Source organism: Rhinolophus hipposideros (assembly GCF_964194185.1).
Source record: "Rhinolophus hipposideros genome assembly, chromosome: 19".
In the NCBI taxonomy this organism is placed as follows: Eukaryota; Metazoa; Chordata; class Mammalia; order Chiroptera; family Rhinolophidae; genus Rhinolophus; species Rhinolophus hipposideros.
In genome coordinates this window covers 45,093,825-45,114,460 of record NC_138065.1, presented here as the reverse complement: position 1 = coordinate 45,114,460, position 20,636 = coordinate 45,093,825, and the positions used below count along the sequence as shown (strand labels likewise).

The 20,636-nt window shown below is 37.4% G+C and overlaps 1 protein-coding gene across 6 annotated transcripts in view; it reads left to right on the top strand.

The window, feature by feature from the left end:
• The window catches only part of RASAL2 (RAS protein activator like 2), a 271,042-nt gene that overhangs the window by 119,621 nt on the left and 130,785 nt on the right, over nt 1-20,636 (top strand). For all 6 annotated transcript variants that reach the window (XM_081027010.1, XM_081027005.1, XM_081027011.1 and 3 more), the window contains exons 2-3: nt 4,138-4,265; nt 14,834-14,960. In XM_081027010.1, coding sequence (XP_080883136.1) covers nt 4,138-4,265; nt 14,834-14,960 — 255 coding nt within the window. The remainder of the gene's footprint in view (nt 1-4,137; nt 4,266-14,833; nt 14,961-20,636) is intronic.

The following is a 20,636-nucleotide window of genomic DNA, read 5'->3' as shown; positions in this document are numbered from 1 at the left end:
GAAATCTGAGCCCTCGAGTTCACGTCTTTTTAACATTCTGTGTGATGACATGGGAAGTACTCCTAGTTGCATACTGAAATAGGATAGTTATCACGATGGAAAGCATTTGTGCAAAGTGAGTTGTGACCTGAACTTGCCACTTGTTTTTCATGGAACATTATTTTTACTTGAAAGAACAATGGAAAGACAAATGATAGTTATTCAGTCTTGGTTATTTGCTAGACATTTTCTGGAAAAAGAAAAACATAAACTTGTCACTGAAGGGGGGGAAAATCAACAGTATTCATTGCCAATGATAAAATTCAAGACTAAAAATGAAAACAAGATTTTTGAAAACTTGACTCTGCCACCTTAATCTTGACCACTTCCCAATACTTAAAGACTTTTCTGATGAGATCACTACTTTTCTGAAGGTTAGTGAATGTGACTTTTGATATTATATAATGAAAAGTGTCAACATTTCGAAGATATGCAAAACTAAATGAACCAGTATTTTCTAAATGATTATTGCATAATGTTACAAACTCATGCATATGGGTAAAAGATCCATTCCAGGGGCCAAGTAGACCAATTATTTTAATTTAACAGCATGAAAAATTCATTGATGTGATGTCAGATTCCACATTTTACTCACTTTCAAGAAGCAGCTGCTTGTCAGGTTTTGGCATAGTATTAAAAATAATTATCCAAAAGCGCTATTAAAATACTCTTTCCTTTTCCAACTCCGTATCTGTGTGAGTTCAGAACTTCAACCAAAACAACATAAAGCAATAGATTGAATGTTAAAACAGATACAAGAACCCTGCTGTCTTTTATTCAGCCAGACTTTAAAGAGATTTGCAAAACTTAAGAGTATCAATCCTCTCAGTTTTTTTTTGAAAAGTTACATCTCATTAAAAATGTGTTATTTATGTTAACATGCAACAGCTTTGTTGTTATTAAGTGAATAAATATTTTAAAAATCTCTCAGTTTTAATTTCTAATATGGTAAATATTGGTGAATATAGCCCACATAAACAAAAGCTCTTTGAAGTCCTCAATCGTTTTAAGAGTAAAGGGATCCTTAGATCAAAAAATTTTGAGAATCACTAGTCTACGTGATAATATGCAGTCTTAGAGCAGTGCTTTTCAAAGGGATCCATTGAATAACCTCTGATTCTTTTTAATGTTTCTTAAAATAGTCAATTTTTGTAATAAGGCCAGCATCCAGTGTCCTTTGTATCCTTATAGGAATGGGACATTGCAAATCTAATTTTTTTCCAAGTTTGCTATTAAGATTCTAATTTATAATTCTAAGTTAGTTGTTATCCTTTTCCCTAGTGAATTTTAGGCACAAATATAATTGGAAGTCAGAAATTAGAAGTATGTCACTAGAGCAAAAAAAAAAAAAAAACAGAGAGAGATTGATAGAATTGGTAAAGTGAAATAGGGCATTAATCTGAGCTTGTCCTGTTAATACAGTCTTAGTATACAGGCTTGACAAATGGACAAATGCACCATTAAACCTTTATTTAGCCACGGAAATGAGGACATGATAGGATGAAAAAATTAAATCTATTGGTTATTTTTCAATCTCATTTTATCTTGTTATTTAAAATGCCTTTTAAACCTTAATCCAGAAGTGATAAAAAGAACCAAAAAAGCCACTTATTCTAACTACTTTCTTGTTTTCTTCCTTGGTATGCATTGTCTTAAAATTATCAAAAAGTGGGCATTAGATTGTAAAAAAAAAAAAATGAAACTATAACATTTATAACATGGGTAGTCAATCTCATAATTTAGACAGAAAATTTTAAAATACAGAAATGTTTCTCCCTGTTTCATTCTACCTTTGGCGCTGGGGCTACAGTAGTTCAGGGTCTCAAAATGCTTTGAGACATTGTCTTTTTTCACAATACCATGGAAGAAACTAGGAACAAAGCTTAGGATGGGGAAAGGGAGAATGTGAAATAGTGAGACTTGAAGAGAATTACTCAGGATGACACAGGGAAATTCAGTCCGATACAGATTTATATTTTGTCGGGAAATCTGGGTTATGCTATAAATGCAGGATCCCAAATACTAGTTTTTATGTCCAGAGTCTGTCGGTGTCTTCTTGCTTAGTATAGATCATAAGATTACTGTTCAAATTAAATTATAGTGGGCCGTTTAAGTCACCCATGGCTAACTTACATAAGAAGGTTAGTCATTTGAATAAGAACTTGTCTAGGCCACAAGCCACCACATTTCCACATAAAGTAGGTGTGTCCCTCTCTGTTGAGGTGATCTTGGTATTTGCTCTAAAAATAGGCCTACACTGTGGTAAAAATCTAACCCAGTTGTTTGTCCAAATTATGTGAAGAAAATCAGCTTTGACATGGCTTTTAAGTATAGGCAAGAATCTCCTGGAGTGTCACAAAGGATTAAGAGTCAGTGCCTTTAAAGCTTTTTATGGTAACTTTAGGAAATTCTGAAGTATTAAAAAGAAAAAAAACTTTAGAATAATTTAAGAAGCTTGGAATACAAGGGGAGAGCTGAGGGCCGGGAAGCGAGAGTTGGTGTTGAATGGAGAAGCTATAGGTGTCACATGTACTGCTATGCGTGGTGCAGAGGAAACAGGAGCAGAAAAATAAGGGGGAAAAGGAAAAACAGTGAACTTCTAACAATGAGGAACATGTCCAGCCAAGCCCGAGGAACAGTATTGCTTCTTGGACTTTGAGTTATTTTGGAGGGTAGTTGATAAGCTCCTCAAAACGCGCAGAGCAACAAGTTGAGACAGATTTGTAGAGAGCGAAAGATGTTGAGCCCTAAGGAGCACTGAGGATAATAAGAGGCGGGAGGGGACGGAAGGTCAACATGCAACTAACAGCCCTAATTACTGACTCGTTGTTTACTTTCTATAGGACTCTGGGTATAGTTATGCATATTTGGGTAATTACAGTACAGAGCATCTAGGAAATCATTTTAATTTCCTTCAAGCCAGTCCCTACCAGGAATAGCTATCCTCCTGTGATAAAAAGACTGAAAGTCTGCAGAAAGTAACAGCAATGAAAACACTCATCTTGTAGGTAAAACGTCCGTATTTATGATTTACAACTCTCCTGCACTCCGGCTGTTTTTTTTCTAATGTCTTCAGTTTGAGGTGCTCCTCTAGCACAATAATTAAAAGAGTAGTCACTAATACATTTTAAACGATCCCTGCAAGTATTAGGTTGGTGCAAAAGTAATTGCAGTTTAAAAGGTTCAAAATAATTGCAAAACCCACAGTTACTTTTGCACCAACCTAATAGATTCCTGAGAGTAATTAGTCCTTCACGGCTAAAGAAATGTTAATATACGAGTATATTGAACCATCAGAAAAGTTTATTTAATGGATCTAATGTGTACTTATGATGAAGATACGTTCTAAGTTTTACAATAGCCCAAATGAGTGAACACTTTATATCAAAAAATTTTAAAGTAACATAGTAATAGTAAGCACTTGGTATTTTATAGGGAAATGAAGCATTTAGAGGAGCTGAGACATTTAGCTTTAACACTGTATACCTCCAACTCTAAGAGACATGACCGTAATATGGGTAGATCTTTCTTTGAGGAAATTGCATCCTATGATTTTAAGATATTACTGGCCTCTAGTGGTCATATGCTATAGTTTAAACATTTCTAATTCTTATGAGTGACTAGAAATACAGCCATTTTGAAGGCTTGGGCTGCCAATAACTTCACTCTCTGAGTTCTGGAGTCCACAGTACTCTCAAAGCGTACATGCACATTCATCTTCCTCCCAAGGAGTTGGGGTCTGTCTTTTGTTCTCGTCTCTGAGTCACCTCCATCTCTTTATTTTGAGTGATACTGGTTTTGCTATGAAGAGACATCTCATGATTTTTGTGCAAATTTAGCAGTGATGGTCGTGTCAAGTTTGTGCTAACAGTTCTTCCTAGAGTGTTTCAGCCCTCTTGTTTGCAGACTATAGGCCGATTTTTACTTCTGTATATAACAATTTTTTATTTGCTTAAGAATTTTCCATTTACCATTGCGATTCATGTTCAGATTTCTCTCTTTATTGAATTCAATTTTGAAGAACCTTACATGTGAAACACTAGTTTACCAAAGCAGGATGATGATTTGTCGCTTTTGTTTTTCACATTTGTCACGCAGATGTGAAAGGGCCACCTACCCACCGTCTGTCTTGCGGCCAGTCACCCTACACTGAGACGACAACATGGGAGCGGAAGTACTGCATCCTCACAGACAGCCAGTTGGTGTTGCTCAACAAGGAGAAGGAGGTGAGATGGATGTTACTGAGAAAAGCGACTTCCCTTTTCTGACAATTCCTGACATAACCTAGTTTTATTTTGCATTTTGAAAGTCCCATTTATGAAAATGGAGGCTTTATGAATGACAAACCATAAGTAAGTCTAAAGGGCTGCTAATGTCATAATGATCTGTGATTGCCATGAAGAAGTGAGTTCTTCTGCAAGACAGGGCTGAATTTTTGCTAAGGAATGGTGAAAGAGATACCGAGTTGAATAATTGGGAATGAGAATGGATTGGATTGTGTAGACCCAGCCCTGAAAACAGCTCAGATGGGCTACTGGGAATTGTATCAGTCTAGCTCCTGGCAGCCAGTGGATTAATTTAAAGGGATTTAATGAAGGGACTATTTCCGGAGGCATGGGCTGCATCAGGCACCCACCGAAGGGTGGTGAAGCTCCCATGGACTAGCAGTTATCAGAAAGCAGTTATCACCCTAGACTGACAGGGTAAGGGAACGGAGTGATGCTTCTGGAGCCCAGAGAACTGTAGTCACGTGAGAGAGCTGCATGACAGTTGCTGCGACCATACACTAAAGAGCACCCCATCTACCAAAACAAAAATGGCCAGCAAGGAGGAAGCAAGGGAGAATGAACACTCCAGCTCATTTCTGCTTTCTGATTTCTTGCCATTGGTACCTACTGGCCAAACCAAACTTGAAGCCAGAGGAAAAGATTGTTCTTGATGTGTTCTGTGGAGATTTGCTTCCTGAAACACACACGAGAGAGAAGGGCAGAAAGTAGATCTGGAGAGGCAGACAGACTGCAGTTCTAGTTCTAGGTAAACTTTCTGTCCCTCTAAATTAAAAAAAAACTCCTGAATTTGTCATATATTATTACTACTTTACTCCTTAAACTGTTACAGTGTACAAATCCTTCCATGTGCAAATAATTCATTAGCTTATTGGTGGTTTATCAGATAGTTGATATCATTCTGATTTGGTAGGGCCATAAAACCATTTTACTCTCAACCTCCACAACATTAAAAAAAAAAAAAAAAGAAAAGAAAAAAAGTGAATGTGATCCTGACAAAGAAGAGGGATAATAGGAGAGAAAGAGAAGAAAAGATTTGATTCAATGAAAGAAAGATTAATTGCCAAATGTGTGTGTGTGTGTGTGTGTGTGTAAATAATTTTATTTAAAATAATTTGTAAAAGGGCAGCCTTTTCTGGAGTAGTCTAGTACATGTCGCTCTGTTTATATTAAGTAGATACATAATTAGAATTGGTAGAGTGAATATTAGTATAGAAGTTTTTGGTTATCCAATTTGAATAAAAAGATAATTCAAAATGTACTTTTTAACCAACCTACTCTGTCAGCAGTCTTTTTTCGGAGTTATTAATAAGGAATGATGAGAATGGATCATTTGCCGTCGTTATGCCCATACCTATATTTTATTCAGTTTAGTACTCTAGGAAATTTAAGAGCCGAAGGATAGATAGCATAAGGTCAAGAGACGTGCCTTTTCCAGACCAAGACATAATCCATTGATTAGATATTTCTGATCAATTGAGTAATCCAGGCCTGGGTCCCCTTTTGTATCCTAAAGTAACTGTCCATGATGAATAATTCTCTAAAGCAATGTCTCATGTACTTTATCCCTTTTTATGCCAGTCGTCGCGAGTAGCCCATGACCCCTGGGGAAGCCCTCGTTTCCCATGCTGTGTATGGCTCTGTAAATCTCCTTTTCTGTCCCTGCCTCCCACTCATCCTTTCCCACCTCTTGGAACCCTTTCACTGCGCCCTCTGTAACTTATGCTCCATCAGCAGCAAAATCAGCTGTTTCATCCGCCTCCTTCTGCAGGAATCCCTTCACTTTTTGGTCTCTTGAGAACCTGTACCTTCCCTGCGGACACTGTCCCCTGTGAGGTCCTGCCAGGTGATGATTGTTTTTCTCCCACAGCCCTCAGACCAGGCTGCCTGTAGTAGGAGGTGTCCTTTTCCTTTCATGGCTGCCTCCTAGCTAATCTCCCTCATTGTCCCCCAAAAGCCCAAACTCTGAATCTCATATTGTAGTCATCTTCCAGGCCCCACACATTTCTCCTCCTTTGTCGTTGGTTTTTGCTCCTGGCTCATTATCATGATCTCCAATACGACTCCAGCCTTAACCTGTGATGATTCCAGTATCCGGAGACAGGATTCTTTCAACACATGGCTCGCAGTTCCTTGAACTCCTCTCCTCCAAGAGTCTTTTCCTCTCCCATCTCATTGCTACAGCTTCTGCATATGCTCGGTTGCAGGCGTCTTCCTCTGTCACCACCACCTCCTGTGTTTTCAGTTCATTCCTTGTTCCAGCAATCCTTCAGTCCTGTTTGGACTGATGCTCCATTGATCCTGTCCCCTTCTTTGCCCCTCATACCTCTCATACCCTCTCTTCCCTTTTCCCCCAGCGTGAATTTTATGGTCAGTCATTCCATTGCTCCCTTACATACTATTTCCTTGCCCTTCTCTTGCATCGTCTCACTCATTTGGCATTAGACGGTGTTCAAAGTCACAAGACTGGATGAGATTCCTAAGGGAGTGAGGTCCAAGGACTGGACTCTGTGAGAGACTACACCCTGAGATTCAGAGTGTGGGCTTTTTAGGGAAAACGAGGGAGAATCTCACCCGATCTAACTCAGAGCTTAGTTAAATCCTGCTGCTCATATCTCCTGCCCTGCTTCCATGTAGCATGTGTCTGGAGAAAATCACTCCACCATGCTGATGGACTTCGAAAACAATGGCTGCAAACCTTGTGTGAGCCCCTAATGCTACTTGGCAATCACAAAACGTTTTCCTAGTCCAATTATTGTCCAACTCTCCTGGACGAGTGCTTCTCAATCTGTGTGGTGCAGGGCCAGTTGTGTTCCCCACCTCATCGTGAGCAATAAAATACAATAAAATGAAATAAGAAAAAAATGAAATTTTAAAAAGACAAAAATACAAATTTTTATTAGAATTAACAAAAATGAAATTACGTTTCAATAAATATGCACAGAATAATCATAACATAGGAAAAGAAGGAATAAAATTGCCAAAATTGTACGTGTTCATGGAAAGCGTGCTGTACAATGAGACAAATTCACTACTTACACCAGGCACACTTCTCAATGTCTGTACTCAGTGTCTGTACTGTTAAAGTGTGTATCACGGACAAACAACAAACTTTGCAGAGCAGCACAGGGCCTTGGCACACTTTGAGTAGCACAATCCAAAAGGATTTCCAAGATGACTTTTTTTGGTTTTGTTTTCATCTCCTCCTCTATTCTGATCCCTTCTCTATTACCCTCGCTTAGAGCCGATCACGTTGCGTCTTACTCCCATGAGAAGACCCAGGCCCTCAGAAGAGAACCTTTGCAGACTCCATTACCATGTCTCCAGCCCCCAGCACGTCTGTCTCCTTAGGCCCTGATTCCCCTCCTTACTGTGGCCACGCTCTCCACGACTCACCCCGCCACGGGTGCCCATCCCTCTACTTCTTGCCTAGCCAAGGACATAGCACCAGCAGTTCTCCCCTACCTCTCTTACTTCTTCAGTTTTTTGCAGTCCACTAGGTCATTCCCGTCAGCACGCTGTTCTCTCCTATCTCAAAAGAAACAACAAGCCCGTATCAACCTCACTTCTGCCTCCAGTTTCCACCCCTTTCTCTGCTTCCCTTAATAGTAAAAATTCCTGGAACTTCTGAGGTCGTTGTCCCTAATTTCTCTCCTCTCTTTCTTTCTTAAACTTACTCCTGTCCGACTCTTACCCACACCACTCTGCCAGGATTGCCCTTGGTAAGCTCACTGGTGACCCCACAGTGCTAAATTCAGTGGTCAGTTCTCAGTTCTCATCTTCCTTAACCTGTTAGTGGCATTTAATGTGGTTGATCACTCATTCCTTCTCCTGGAGCCATTCGTCACTTGGCTTCCATGACTCCATGCTCCCTTAGTTTTCCTCTTACCTCTCTGCCGTTCCCTCTGAGTCATCTTTACAGATTTCTCTTCTTCTCTCCACATCTGTACAGGGCAGTGCCACATGTGTTCCTGCCTCAAGGCCCTAGCCTTGACTGTTCCCTTAAGATATTTGCATGTCTCACCTTCTCCTTTCCTTCAACTCTCAGCTTACATATCACCTGCTTACTGAGGGCTACCCTCACCACTTATTTAAAACTGGAAGCCCTCCCTGTATCTCCATCCGGAACTTCTGATTGAACTCATGGCTTTTTCCCCCCATAGCATTTGCCACTTTCTAAAATGCTATATAATTTATTGTCTTTCTTCCACTACCGGAATATGAGCTTTAGGGCAGGGATTTTCTCTTCAGTGCTTGGAATAGTTCTTAATACATGAGCAAAGTCTCAATAAATATTTGTTGAATAAATTTTGAAGAAGCCAGATTATAAACTTTGACTCCTGAATATCCATTTCCTTAAGTTTGAAAGATGAACCTTCTCTTCTGTCTTTTTTTTTGTGTGATAAATCTTTCCAGAACATGAGACTTAATTCCATATTTTTCTCTAAAACTGGATAATAAAAGAGGAGACAAATAATCCATACAATGCTTTGCCATTGTTTGGTGTGTGATTCGATCTTTACTTATTGAGCATTTATTACATGTGCAATATTATGGTTGCAAAGATACAGTCATATTCAGGACACATCGTAGTTAATTAAAAGTTATAACCATTTGGAACTCCACAGAGGTGGTGTCTGTACAACATTCTGAAGGTATTGTCACTGAATTACTCACTTTAAAAAAAAAAGTTAATTTTATGTTAAGTGACTTTACTTCAATAAATTTTTTCTAAGACTATAATATAATCATAAGGGAATGATGAACCGAGATAGTGCCTGGGGTGGGTTGTGGTGTGAAATGGAGAATGCCAAAAAAAGTTTTACAGAGAAATTTACGATTGGGTCCTGTCTTTAGGGACAAAAAGAAGCTCACCTGGAGGAGAAAAAGGGAAGGATATTCCATGTGTGTATAAGGACACAGAGTCAAGGAATATCTTCTATCTCTTTGGCAAACTGCAAAATGTTAAGACTTCTTGGAATATATTTTGCAAGCGGAAAAGTGATAGCTATCAAGAGTCAAGTAATAAAGTGCCTTGAAGATCCATGCTCAGGAATTTGGGCTTATTCTGGACATGATTTGGGCCACGGAATGGCATTTAACAGGGCAATGACATCAGCAGATTTGCTCCTTAAAAAAGTAACTCTGTTGATCATGTGGAAAATTGAGTGAGAGTTATTGGAAGGAAATAGAAAAGTTAAATGACTGCAATAGACCAGGTAAGGGATGATGAGTTTACAAAACAGTTTACAAAAATACTTGAATGCCCTGAGACAGGTATGTTCTACCATTATTAAGTTGGAAAAACTGAGTTAAGTCTCTAGCATAAGAAAATGTTAAGCCAGTGCTGTACCTGCCACATGAATGATAAATTTAAAATTCTGTTAATTTCATTACAGGAAAACATTAGAAATCCCCCACCCCACCCCCCTTTTTTATGGAAGGACCAGAATATGCTGTCACTCTTCTACCTTTTACCCACACTGTCATGAGGAGTGTAATTTACCTTTGGAATTTTACATTGAACAATTTAGAATTCCTTGAAACAAGGAGTTTAAGGAATTTACTGCTAAGCTTATCTAAAAAGCCTGTTTTAAACCTTAATCAACTAATCGTGGGGGTGTTTAATGCTATGTTAAAAATATCAATTAAGAGAGTTCGTTAACGATTTCGACTGAATCAGCTGAAATGTGGGAGGACTACATTAGTCTGGTATAACTCATATATTCCGTGTGTGGGATCTTTTAATGCTGTCTCTTAACTCTGCGTGTTTCCTCTCAGAAATGGGAAAAAGTCTGCGTGCGGGATGTACCTGGGCAGCGTGGTAAATATACCAATTACCAATTTGGGAATGTAGCAGAAGGGTAGATCGGGACAGAATGCTGAAGGAGAAGTCGGCCAGGAGTATCACCTTGAGAAATGACTCACTGGTTTAGTAAATTGCTTCATGTAAATTGTGCCAAATAGACATTGCTTGTGTGTTATGAGATATAGTTCCCTGCCTGGTTGCCAGGAAAGGCCCCAGCTGACTTGGCACTGAGCCATTTGAATTCCATTTTGCTTTCAGGAGATAAGACCAAGTAAACTAAGATTAAGGAGTTGAGGGAAATGGTAGAGAAGACAATCATGAGCCCCTCTGAGGTGCAGCCAGCATAGAAATACAAAAGAAAGCTGAATTTGTGAGGTTCTTTTGGCAACAGAAAGCCATTGGGAAGGGTAAGTGTGGCTCCATTGTTCTTCATTAAGACTCTACTTTCTGTACTTGGAGTTTTTAAAGCTGGATGCTAGTGTAGGCAGAAAGTAGTAATAACGCAATTTTAAAATAACTAAAATTATTTTTCTTGCTTTTGGAAAGCGGTATTTACACTCAGATGTATTAATGAAAATAGCAGTTAAGCTTTGTGCGCACAGCTAAAATTCAACTGTTACGTATGCTGGGGTAAACTACCCATGGCACATTTCATTCAGAACCACTTTCCAGTTATTCAGCACATATATAACATGTCCCTGTGTGTGCATTCATGTGTTAGGCATTATAAAGAAAAAGACAGTTCTTTCCTCTCTCTCTCTCATAGCCAATTTAGTTGTGGAAATAAGACAGATAATTTAAAAATGACATTTGATAAATAGCACAAGTAAGCTGGATAGGATAAAAGAAAGAAATCCATTTATTCTGAAGGGCCGTCTGTGTCATTAAGATGCTATTGGCAATGGGTAATTACCAAAGGAAGCTTAGGAAAGGAAGGGATTTGATCAACGTTGTATGTTATGAATATTAATCTGTAGGATGTATTGGAAGAGGGAGAGATAGGAAGGAGACAGACCAATTCAAAGACTACCATGCTCTGATCCAAAAACTTGAATGGTTTCCCAGTGCTTCCTGAATTATGCATGGCTTGGTATTAAAGCCCTCCCGGTGCGGTCATAATATATTTTGGTGTTCTATCCCACTTCTCCCCTTTAAGAAGCTCTAGCTAAATTGGCCTATTCCCTGTTCCAAAACAAAACAAGAAAGTCATATGCTTACCTACTTCTTGGCTGATGTTGTGTGTTTTTTCCTTTGCCTAAAATGGACCCCGTCTTCATCTATTAAATATTCATTCATTCATTTGTGGGTTGGAGCTATTTTAAGGTTTGGGGATTGACTGGTAAGATACAAGCTGTTAACTTACATGGAATTAGTTACACAAAGGAATAGTTATAATTCAGCGTAATAAGTATAGTGACAGAGAAAGGTCTGTTATTGGAGGAACCTCGGGGAGGGGAGGTGGACTTTCGCCTTCCTTTAGGGCATTGGTAGAAAGGGGGGCTTCCTGGAAGAGGCCATGTCTGTCCTAAGCCTTAGGGTTTATAGTTTACCTGGCAGTTATAGAATAGAAGAGAAAGGGACAGGGAAATATTTCAAGCTGGAAAACAAACTAAGCAAAGGGCACTGAACTACAAAATAGGGAATATATTAGGGAAATGCAAGCAATTTGGTATTCCTAGAATGTAAAATTTGAAGCTGAACACTTAGAGCCAGATTGTGGAAAACCTGGTATACTTACTATAAGCAGGAGCTTGCCCTTACTCTGTAAGATAGTAGTTTTAAAATACTCTTTTAGCAGAAGAGCTCTTTGTGGAAAAGCTTATGTGCACCCGATAAATGCAGAATTATGCTCTGGTTAAAGCAGAGGGATACCTTCCCCCATCACATACACCCACTGTGTCCTTTTAAAGGTACAGTAGACTTGAACATCATTTAAGCATTCTTCAGGAAAAGAAATAACTGAAGAGCTTTCTTTTGCTATAATCTTCTAGTATAATCTTGGTTCCCTTTATTTGACTATTTTGTTTAATCTGTATGTGCTCAGATTGAAATTGAAATTAATTTCTATGAAATTCTAAACAAAATGAAAGGCAATTTTATAGAAAATATGAGGCATATGTATATATGTGTATATATAAATGTTTTCTAAGTAACTTGATTTATTTGTGCATGTTGCTCTTTCATTGTCATGGATGGTTTGGAACTCACAAAGAAGGCTGGGAATCAGAGAGCCAGTTTGACTTGGTGATTAAACATACCTGAGATACCTGAGAAGACATGTACTCCTTACTGGGTTCCACTTTCCTCACCTCAAATGGAGTGAATTAAAGTACTTCATCCCCCCGCCCACCGATGGGGAAAAAGAGGACTCAGAAGCACATTATAAGGCCAAATAGGTTAAAAAAAAATTCCTCCTAAGTTATAGACCCTGGAATATATACACATTTTAAAGACTAATTCAGTTCAATAAATGTGAACTAGTAAACTAGATTAGGACAACCAGAATGGACAAAATTGCTTTTCTAAAATTGACTTTCTAAAAGTGATTGATTTTCTTTGGCTGCGTACTAAAGATGTGTGAACCCCAGCTTTGTTTGAAAATACTTGAAATACGATCCCTTTAATTTTCAAGGAGTAGACCAGAATCTTAAAAAAGATATTTTAGGTAAGAAGCAGTCCATAGTGTTGTAAAAGTAAAATATTCGTAAAAATAAAAGTGAACACTATTCTCCCACATATCCAGAGTCAGAGGTAAAGCACCCTAACCTGTAGGAGTGATACTTTGAATGAAACCTTTGAGTACATTTTAAGTTACAATAATAGAAAATGAAGAGTCTACATTAGAACTCTGAAAAAATAATTGTGAGTGAATTTTAGATTCAAATAAGCTTCGTATATTTTATTTATCCTCTCCTTAGACATGGTAGAGACAAAGTATGTGATAATAGAAGCCATTTCTTACTTTTTCCTGAATATGGCCTTTGTAAATTTCCATAGAAAAGGTCATAGGTTATTCCCTCCTATAATATCAAAAATAACTATGACCTTTTTTTTCTTTATGGCTTAGGCCTTCATTATTTCACATAATAGGCATTTTTAGAACTATGTTATTTAGGTTCATCTATTTGTTCAAAGATACAAACTATTATTTTCTTCAAATTTACCCCCATTCTTTCCTACTGTTGAGGCAGGTAGAGGATACATTTTTGCCTTTCTTACTAGGAAGGAGTTATTTAACCTCTCAGTGTTACTCTTTTAATTATTTAAGTAGAGATAATATAATTTTCATCCTGAAAGGGATGGATGACTTAGATTACTATTTGTAAAGTTTTATATTACAGAGTGCTTTTGGAAGAGTCCATATCTTTATTGGTGCTTTTATTAGATCTCCCCTTATTTTTTAGAATTTTACCTTTCTTAACTTTCTGCCTTTTGGTTTTTCAATGTGCAAGCAGTAACCATAGTTATGGTAATGAGAAAATGCGGAATTTGGGGGCCTCTAAGGAGTGGAAAGCTTCCGTCCATTATGAGGACATTAGGGCTTTGCTCTTCACATTCTCAGTAACACGGAGAGCTTCCCTTACTATCACCCCCTTGACCCCAGTCACAGGAGTTGGATTACTGAGGCAAAGCAGCAGGCATATACGCTTACGCCTGTATGTATCCCAGCTTTTCTGGATCCGTTGATGTGCGATGTGTCCATTGCAATCATTTGTAGAAATAAATGATTCCTCATCTGTAAAAGCGGGATCATAATAATGGCTCCCTCATGATGTCACACATGTAAAAAATCCCTTAGCTTTGCAGCTAGTTAAGAACCCAGTGCATTATTATTGAAATGTGTTGAAATTTCAATATTGGAGCCATTAGAAATTAGAAACTGATTAATTACTGACATTTTGGCAAAATAAGATGTTACCATTACTATTCTTAGTTTTGGTAAAGGTTACTAGTACAGTCTCATTGTGAAAGGAATTTAGAGCCATCACATTACTCTACAAGGATAACCTGTGAGTAAGTTTTAAAATACTTACTGCATTAGCAATCTTTGGTGCCATCCGTAGCTCTCATCCCACATATGGAAACAACACTTGATATGTTTCTGAAGTTATGCCAGAAGAAAATAGTTTTTAGGATTTCAAAAACTAATCTCACTTTTGGAAGAACATGTGCCATTTTAAAAAACATGTTTTATTAACTATCTCTAAATGCTTAATTCTAAAATTGAGGAAAAGTTGGGTGAGTTTTACTACCTTTATCTAATAAAACCTTTTTTTAAGAGAATTTTGGCGCTAAATCTTTCTGGTTGACTTTTATTTCCATTTACCTTATTGAGCATTTGGCAGAATTGGAGCTTGTGAACCACTTTCTGATGTAAAAGAATCTTTTAATTGTGTGGGTGTTTTATTTTCCAAGCTCCCAAAGCAGGTACACACCTGGATATGATGTGTCCATACTTCAAGTAAGCTGATTTACATACTCACCTTTCCTGCTCTTTCAGTTTTCTTTTTAAAGAAAAGCTTCCTGAAAAGGGGTTGGTAATACCTTACCATTGTATATATTTTATTTCTACATTTCTTCTCCTTTGCTCCGATAATTACAACCGCCCGTCTTTATTAACTAATAGCATTATTCAGTCAGAAGGTAGATATGGTGAGCTCGCTGTTAAGTTTCATCTCCTTTTCTTTCGGTTAACTAGATACCTGTGGAGGGAGGACAGGAGCAGCAGACCGATTCCACCAAGGGGCGATGCCTGAGGAGAACTGTCAGCGTCCCTTCCGAGGGTCAGTTTCCTGAGTACCCACCAGAGGGCGCCGCTAAACTGGGTAAGCTAATAGAAGGAAAATTCCTCGCTTTTATCCAGTAATTTACCGACTTGTTATTGCGTGCTACTGTAAAACAAAACATCCTGCATTTCCTGTTAAGGAAGCTCGTTGAAAGATAGATTGTGAACCGAGAGTTAGAGGTCATTAGAAAGTTCTATTCTTTATAACCAAGTGTCAGCAAAATTATTTTGCAGAGATAAAATTTATCTAAGCATTGTAAGTTTGCTGTACAGTTCTAGCAAGTTGGATGATGTGTTGTTTCTGAGGTTACTGCTGAGCTTTAAATTCTGAAAGACCATTAGGTGATCTTTTGAAACACTGAGATTCACTGGGGAGCCAGTATTGTGTAGAAAGCATATTGAGTGGTTTATGTCCTGTTCACACAGCTACTGATGCTGTCTTGTATAACAATAATAATAATAATAATAATAATGATAATAGTAATGTAATGTCAGATCGGGGTAATTTTGCTGAGCTAATTTTATATATCCCATGTCTTCTGGAGGAGTGACAGAAGAGAGAATTCAAAAGACCCACATGAGTTGTTATACACTAAGAAATTAATGTCAATATCAAAGCAGTTCTTCCCCTGTTTCCTACCAAATGTATTCTGTTTCATGTTTCGCATGCTTACTGATTGATATTTAGATAATTAGACAGGGCAGGTAATTATACAAGCACAAAATTAAGATTAAATAAAATAATGAAAGGGTTTGAAAAGTAAAAAGTGCTTTGTATTGTTGTATTATTATTTACTTAGTCAACCTACACATAGTCATAGACATTTGGTAGGTAGGTAAAACAGAACCATTTGTTGTCTCTATGTTGGTTAATATGGGTAATTCTGTGATTTTGGTTGTGTTTTTGAAAATTAGGGTTTGGGAGTTTCTTTGTTTGTTTTTTGTCTTTTTCTTCATTTCTCTTCATATTTTAAATGGAACTCAGAATTCTTGGTCAGAATTTGAATCCTTTATCTCCTTTTTTATCCTGTAACAGTTGTTGCTTTTCTGGAATTTAGTGAGGTTAGCAAACACTTTTCTCCAAAGAGTCATACTTGGAGAATTCAAATTTTCCTCTCATCTTATTTCCATTGTATGTCCTTACCATGTGTCGAAACTAGTCTAGGTGTTGGCCTAAATTATATTGCAAACCTGTCTGGGTGTGACCAGTGTATATATAGTCTGTTTATATTTCACGTATAAGTTCTGTGTAAATTGGTCTGGTTCAGAGTCACCCTTCAACTCCTTTACTGTCATATTCATAATGTTGATGACTCTGTCATTTCTCTAGGAAGCTTTGTCAAGCTTTGACCCACAAACATCAGTTGATTTTGAGGAAGTGTAATAGTCAGAAGTACTATTAGAATTTTATAGGAGAGAGAACTAGATGGTAAATTGTTAAATATCTCCAGCATTCCAGGTACTGGTCCAAAGACAACTCAGATGGGGTGGCCTAGATGTCTAGTCCAGAGCCAGTCCTCCACCCTCTGTCCTTGACGAGTCTAGTAGCCTTTTTGACTTACGGCAATTCGTGATCATTTTTGGAGTGGCTGTTCTGAATTAGCACTAAAAGCTATCACTTATAAATATTAGAGGGGAAAAGACTACTTTTAGAGTCATTCTTTCTTATATGCCAATCTAATGTTGAATTAGATAATTATTCTGTTGTTCTATTTTTATCTCCTAGTGATTTGTCTTTTAGCAAAATTTCCTGCTATCAAATATTTAACTAAGGAATTGCTGTATATGTAACATTCTATGCCAGTCCCTAAGAATGAAAAGAGATGTAAGATAAAGTTTCTGCCTTTAAAAGATTCTTCTGTAATTAGGAAGATAGGTTATTGATGACTATTCTCAATGTATCTTATTATTGTGGTATATTATAACGTGTGGCTTTTATTGATTTTTTATTTTTTAAAAACCCATTCATTTATGCAGCAAATGGTTATTGAGTGACAACCGTATGCCAGATGTTGTTCTAGGCACTCGAAATGTAACAATGAAAAAAGAGACAAAACCCTCTCCCCTTGTAGAAGCTATATTGTATTGAGGAGTGACAGACAATAAGCAAGAGTAATAAGTAAAATATATACTGTGCTAGATGATGATAAGTACAAAGAAAAAAAATAAAGTAGGGAATGGGAACAGAAAATGTCAAGGAAGTATGCTTTTAGCTAAGGAGACCAAAGAATGCCTCACTGTTAAGTGACATCTGAATAAAGATCCAGTAAAAGTATGGGGGAGTAAAGCATGTGGATACCTGGGGGTGAGGGGTTCCACCCAGGGGAAAACCTAGTATAAAGTAGAAACATGCTTGGAGTGTTCCAGGAACACCATAGATGCCGGTGAAGCTGGAGTGGCATGAACAAGGGGGAATAGTAGGAGATGAGGTCGTTGAGCTCTCTGGCAAGCAGATCAGGAAGGTCTTGTAGGTCATCATAAGGGCTTTGGCTTTTCCTGTGTGAGATAGGGAGCCGCTGGCTTCTCTACCGAGAGGAGGGATGTAAGATTGGGAGTGCAGAGACCAACGGGCATGCTGTTGCAGTGTTCTAGACGACAAACGATGGAACTTGGACCATAATGGGAGTAGTGGAAGGGCTGGGAAGTGACCAGATTCTGTGTTGGAAGGTAAGCCAGGAGAATTTGCTTGTTGGATTGGATGTGGGAAGTGAGAAACAGAAGAGTGAAGGGTGTTGTCTGGTGCCGCTAGAAGAATGAAGTTGTTATTTTTAAAATTGGAAAGACTGTGGGAGAAGCAAGGTGGAAAGTGGGATTGACCAGGAGCTCAATTTTGGACATGTTAAGTTTGAGGGTCTCATTAGACACCCAGGTGGAAATATGGGAGTCTGGAAATCAAGGGATAGACACAGACTAGAGATGCAAATCGCACACCTTTAGCAAGTAGATGTTCAAAGCATGAGGTTGAATGAAATCACCAGGGAAATGTGTGTAGGTAGAAGAGAGAAGTCCAAGACTACGCCCTCATGTAACATCCAGAGGTTCAGAAGATGAGGAAGCACTAGCAAAAGACAGATCAGAGAAGGAGGAGGAAAAATCCAGAATTCTGTTTCCAAATAAGTGAGTCAAATGAAGTGTGTATGGGGAAGCCCTTCTGGTTTTGCATGGTTCTCACACTTTCCAAGCTCTGGATTCTCTTTGTTCTTCTCCAGTAGAAGAACCTCAAGGAGAACTGATCAGATTTTGCAGGTATAAAACCATGGCATACATTTTTTATTTTAGATATGAGGCAATCAGCTATGGAGAAATGCCCACTCATGAAAAACATGTGCTTTTCACCCTACTTTAGAGAATTCATAGCAGAAAGGAGCCCTATGAACGTAAAGGGTCTGTGAAGAACTGTCATGGTGACGGCCAATGTACTGTACATCGGAGATTTCAAATTGGTGGAAAAACTTTTGAATGTGAAAAGATGGGAAGGCCTATATTTGTGCCTCACACATTGTTCAACATGAGCAAATTTACATGATGAGAAACTTAATACATGTCGAGAACTTAGAAAAGTATGCGCGCAAAGTGGGGGTGGTGGTTAAGCACAGACTGTCCTCACTCAGTAGCTCTCAGACTCTTGCACTCAGCAGTTGACAGATTACCCAAGATGCTAAAACTTATATTTACGCTGGCATTAAAAACAGATCTTGATATATCAAATTCTTTTCCAGAATTTGGATATTTTCTTAAAGCATATGAACATCACATCTAAAGCACCCATTTCCAGATTTAGAAAACCTAGAAAAAACTATTTTCCCCTGGTGACAATATCCAGATTTTAATTTATTCATCAAAAAAATCTTGTTCCCCAAATTTAAACCATGCAAAGCATGATTTCCTGAATTTTCAAAAGGATATCAGTCCTTCCGATGATTGGGTTTTTACATGCAAACGCTACTAGGAGGTAAGTAAGTTGACCGCGTGAACTAGAACTAGTAAATATTCATTTTCAGTGTAAATGTAGTCTATATGAATGCAACTTTTTAAAAAAAGCCATCAAGTATCTTCCAAGAACACTGTGAAATGGGATAGGTGAAAGCTGAACAGTAGACAACATTTTTATGAAGTATACTTTTATGGAAATAGTATGCCTTGGATACATGCTAGCAAGCCTTAGGCAAAAAAATATCAAAAGTCTTTTAGAGTCAAAGTTAGCTATCCAAAATTTTCATGTTTATATTTATGTAAATGAAGAAGTTAAGCAAAATTTAAAGTACCACCACCAAAAAAAGAAACCAAATTGGAAAGACATTAAGGAAAAGCCAAACTTGTACCTATGTTTTCCTAACTTTATTGACCTAAGTGATAACAATTTGAGGAAACATTGAAGAAAATGCATATAAAAGCAGAATATTCTCTCCAAGGCCTTCATAAAATTATTATAAAGGATAACTCTTTTAATAAAAAGTTGTAAAGGATATTATTGATTATTCAAACCTTAGCTTTAACCCTTATCGTCTTTGTTAAATCAGCCTCAGTTCTAATTTTGTTTATAAACTAATGAAGACTAATTTTTAATTTCAAGATACTTATTGGGAGTATCTAGATAATTTATGAAGTATTTTCAAGATGCTAGAATCTTCTAAAAAATACTGAATGTTAATAATATTGAAGGAAGGGAAATGAGTAATGAAGATTTAATATTACAGAAATATATCCTTCCATTTTTTTCAAATAATAGAATTTAAAATACTAATAAATAATTCCTGTGTATGGTAGCACTGAACATGTAGATTGACTATTAAATTTATATTTATGTATATATGTATATTTTTAATAGAAGCAGATCTTGAACTTCAGGGTAATATATATGGAAATTATCAAAACATTTATGAAAAAATCAGTAGTCTGCCATTTCTAGCTCTGAAAGGTCGAGCTCAATGAATAATGCCAACCTTTGGTTTTCTTTGAAATGCCCTAAAAATGTCAAGTCTTCTTTCCCTCCTATAAAATAAACTATTTCACAATTACCTATAAGCAAGCTCATGCTAAGAGAGCTATAGAATATCCAGCCTTTATACTTGTAGTTCATCATTCCTGGATTTCAGTGATATACAAGTTATTTGACGAAAGTCAAATAAACTCAAGAATTGTCAAAACCATTATCATTATGGATAATTCAGGTAGAAGGCTCTGGAATAATCTCATTTGAGGCTTTCGGTTGAGTATTTTTGAGTTTTCTTAAAAACCATGAGCCAGTATATATTTATTCTTTGAAGTATGTAGGATTCTATAAGATACACATGGTAATACTGGTGATACTAGTCTTGAAGAATGGGCTCGATTCTAGGATAAAATAGCCACGTACAATCAATTCTGTAATGCGATGTGTTTCTAAAAATCACTGTACTGTACAGAATTGCACAATGAAAATCACAAGACGTATGGGGAAAAAGGGATTGGGGCACCATATTCAAAAACTTCGTCGATGACACATAAAGACAGGAACTTAGTAGATACCACATTTTTACACGTAGTAAATGGTTGAGAAATACATAAATACTACAACAAATACAACACTTTAACTTGAAAAAATCCTGAAATTTACTTATGTGAGTGGGCATCAGAGTAGTTTTAAAGTTTATTGTGAAGGGATAGAGGGAGGGATTTTTGGAAATTGAATAGAACCTTGTTACACCGCATTTGGGTGGGGGTGGCTCATAACACA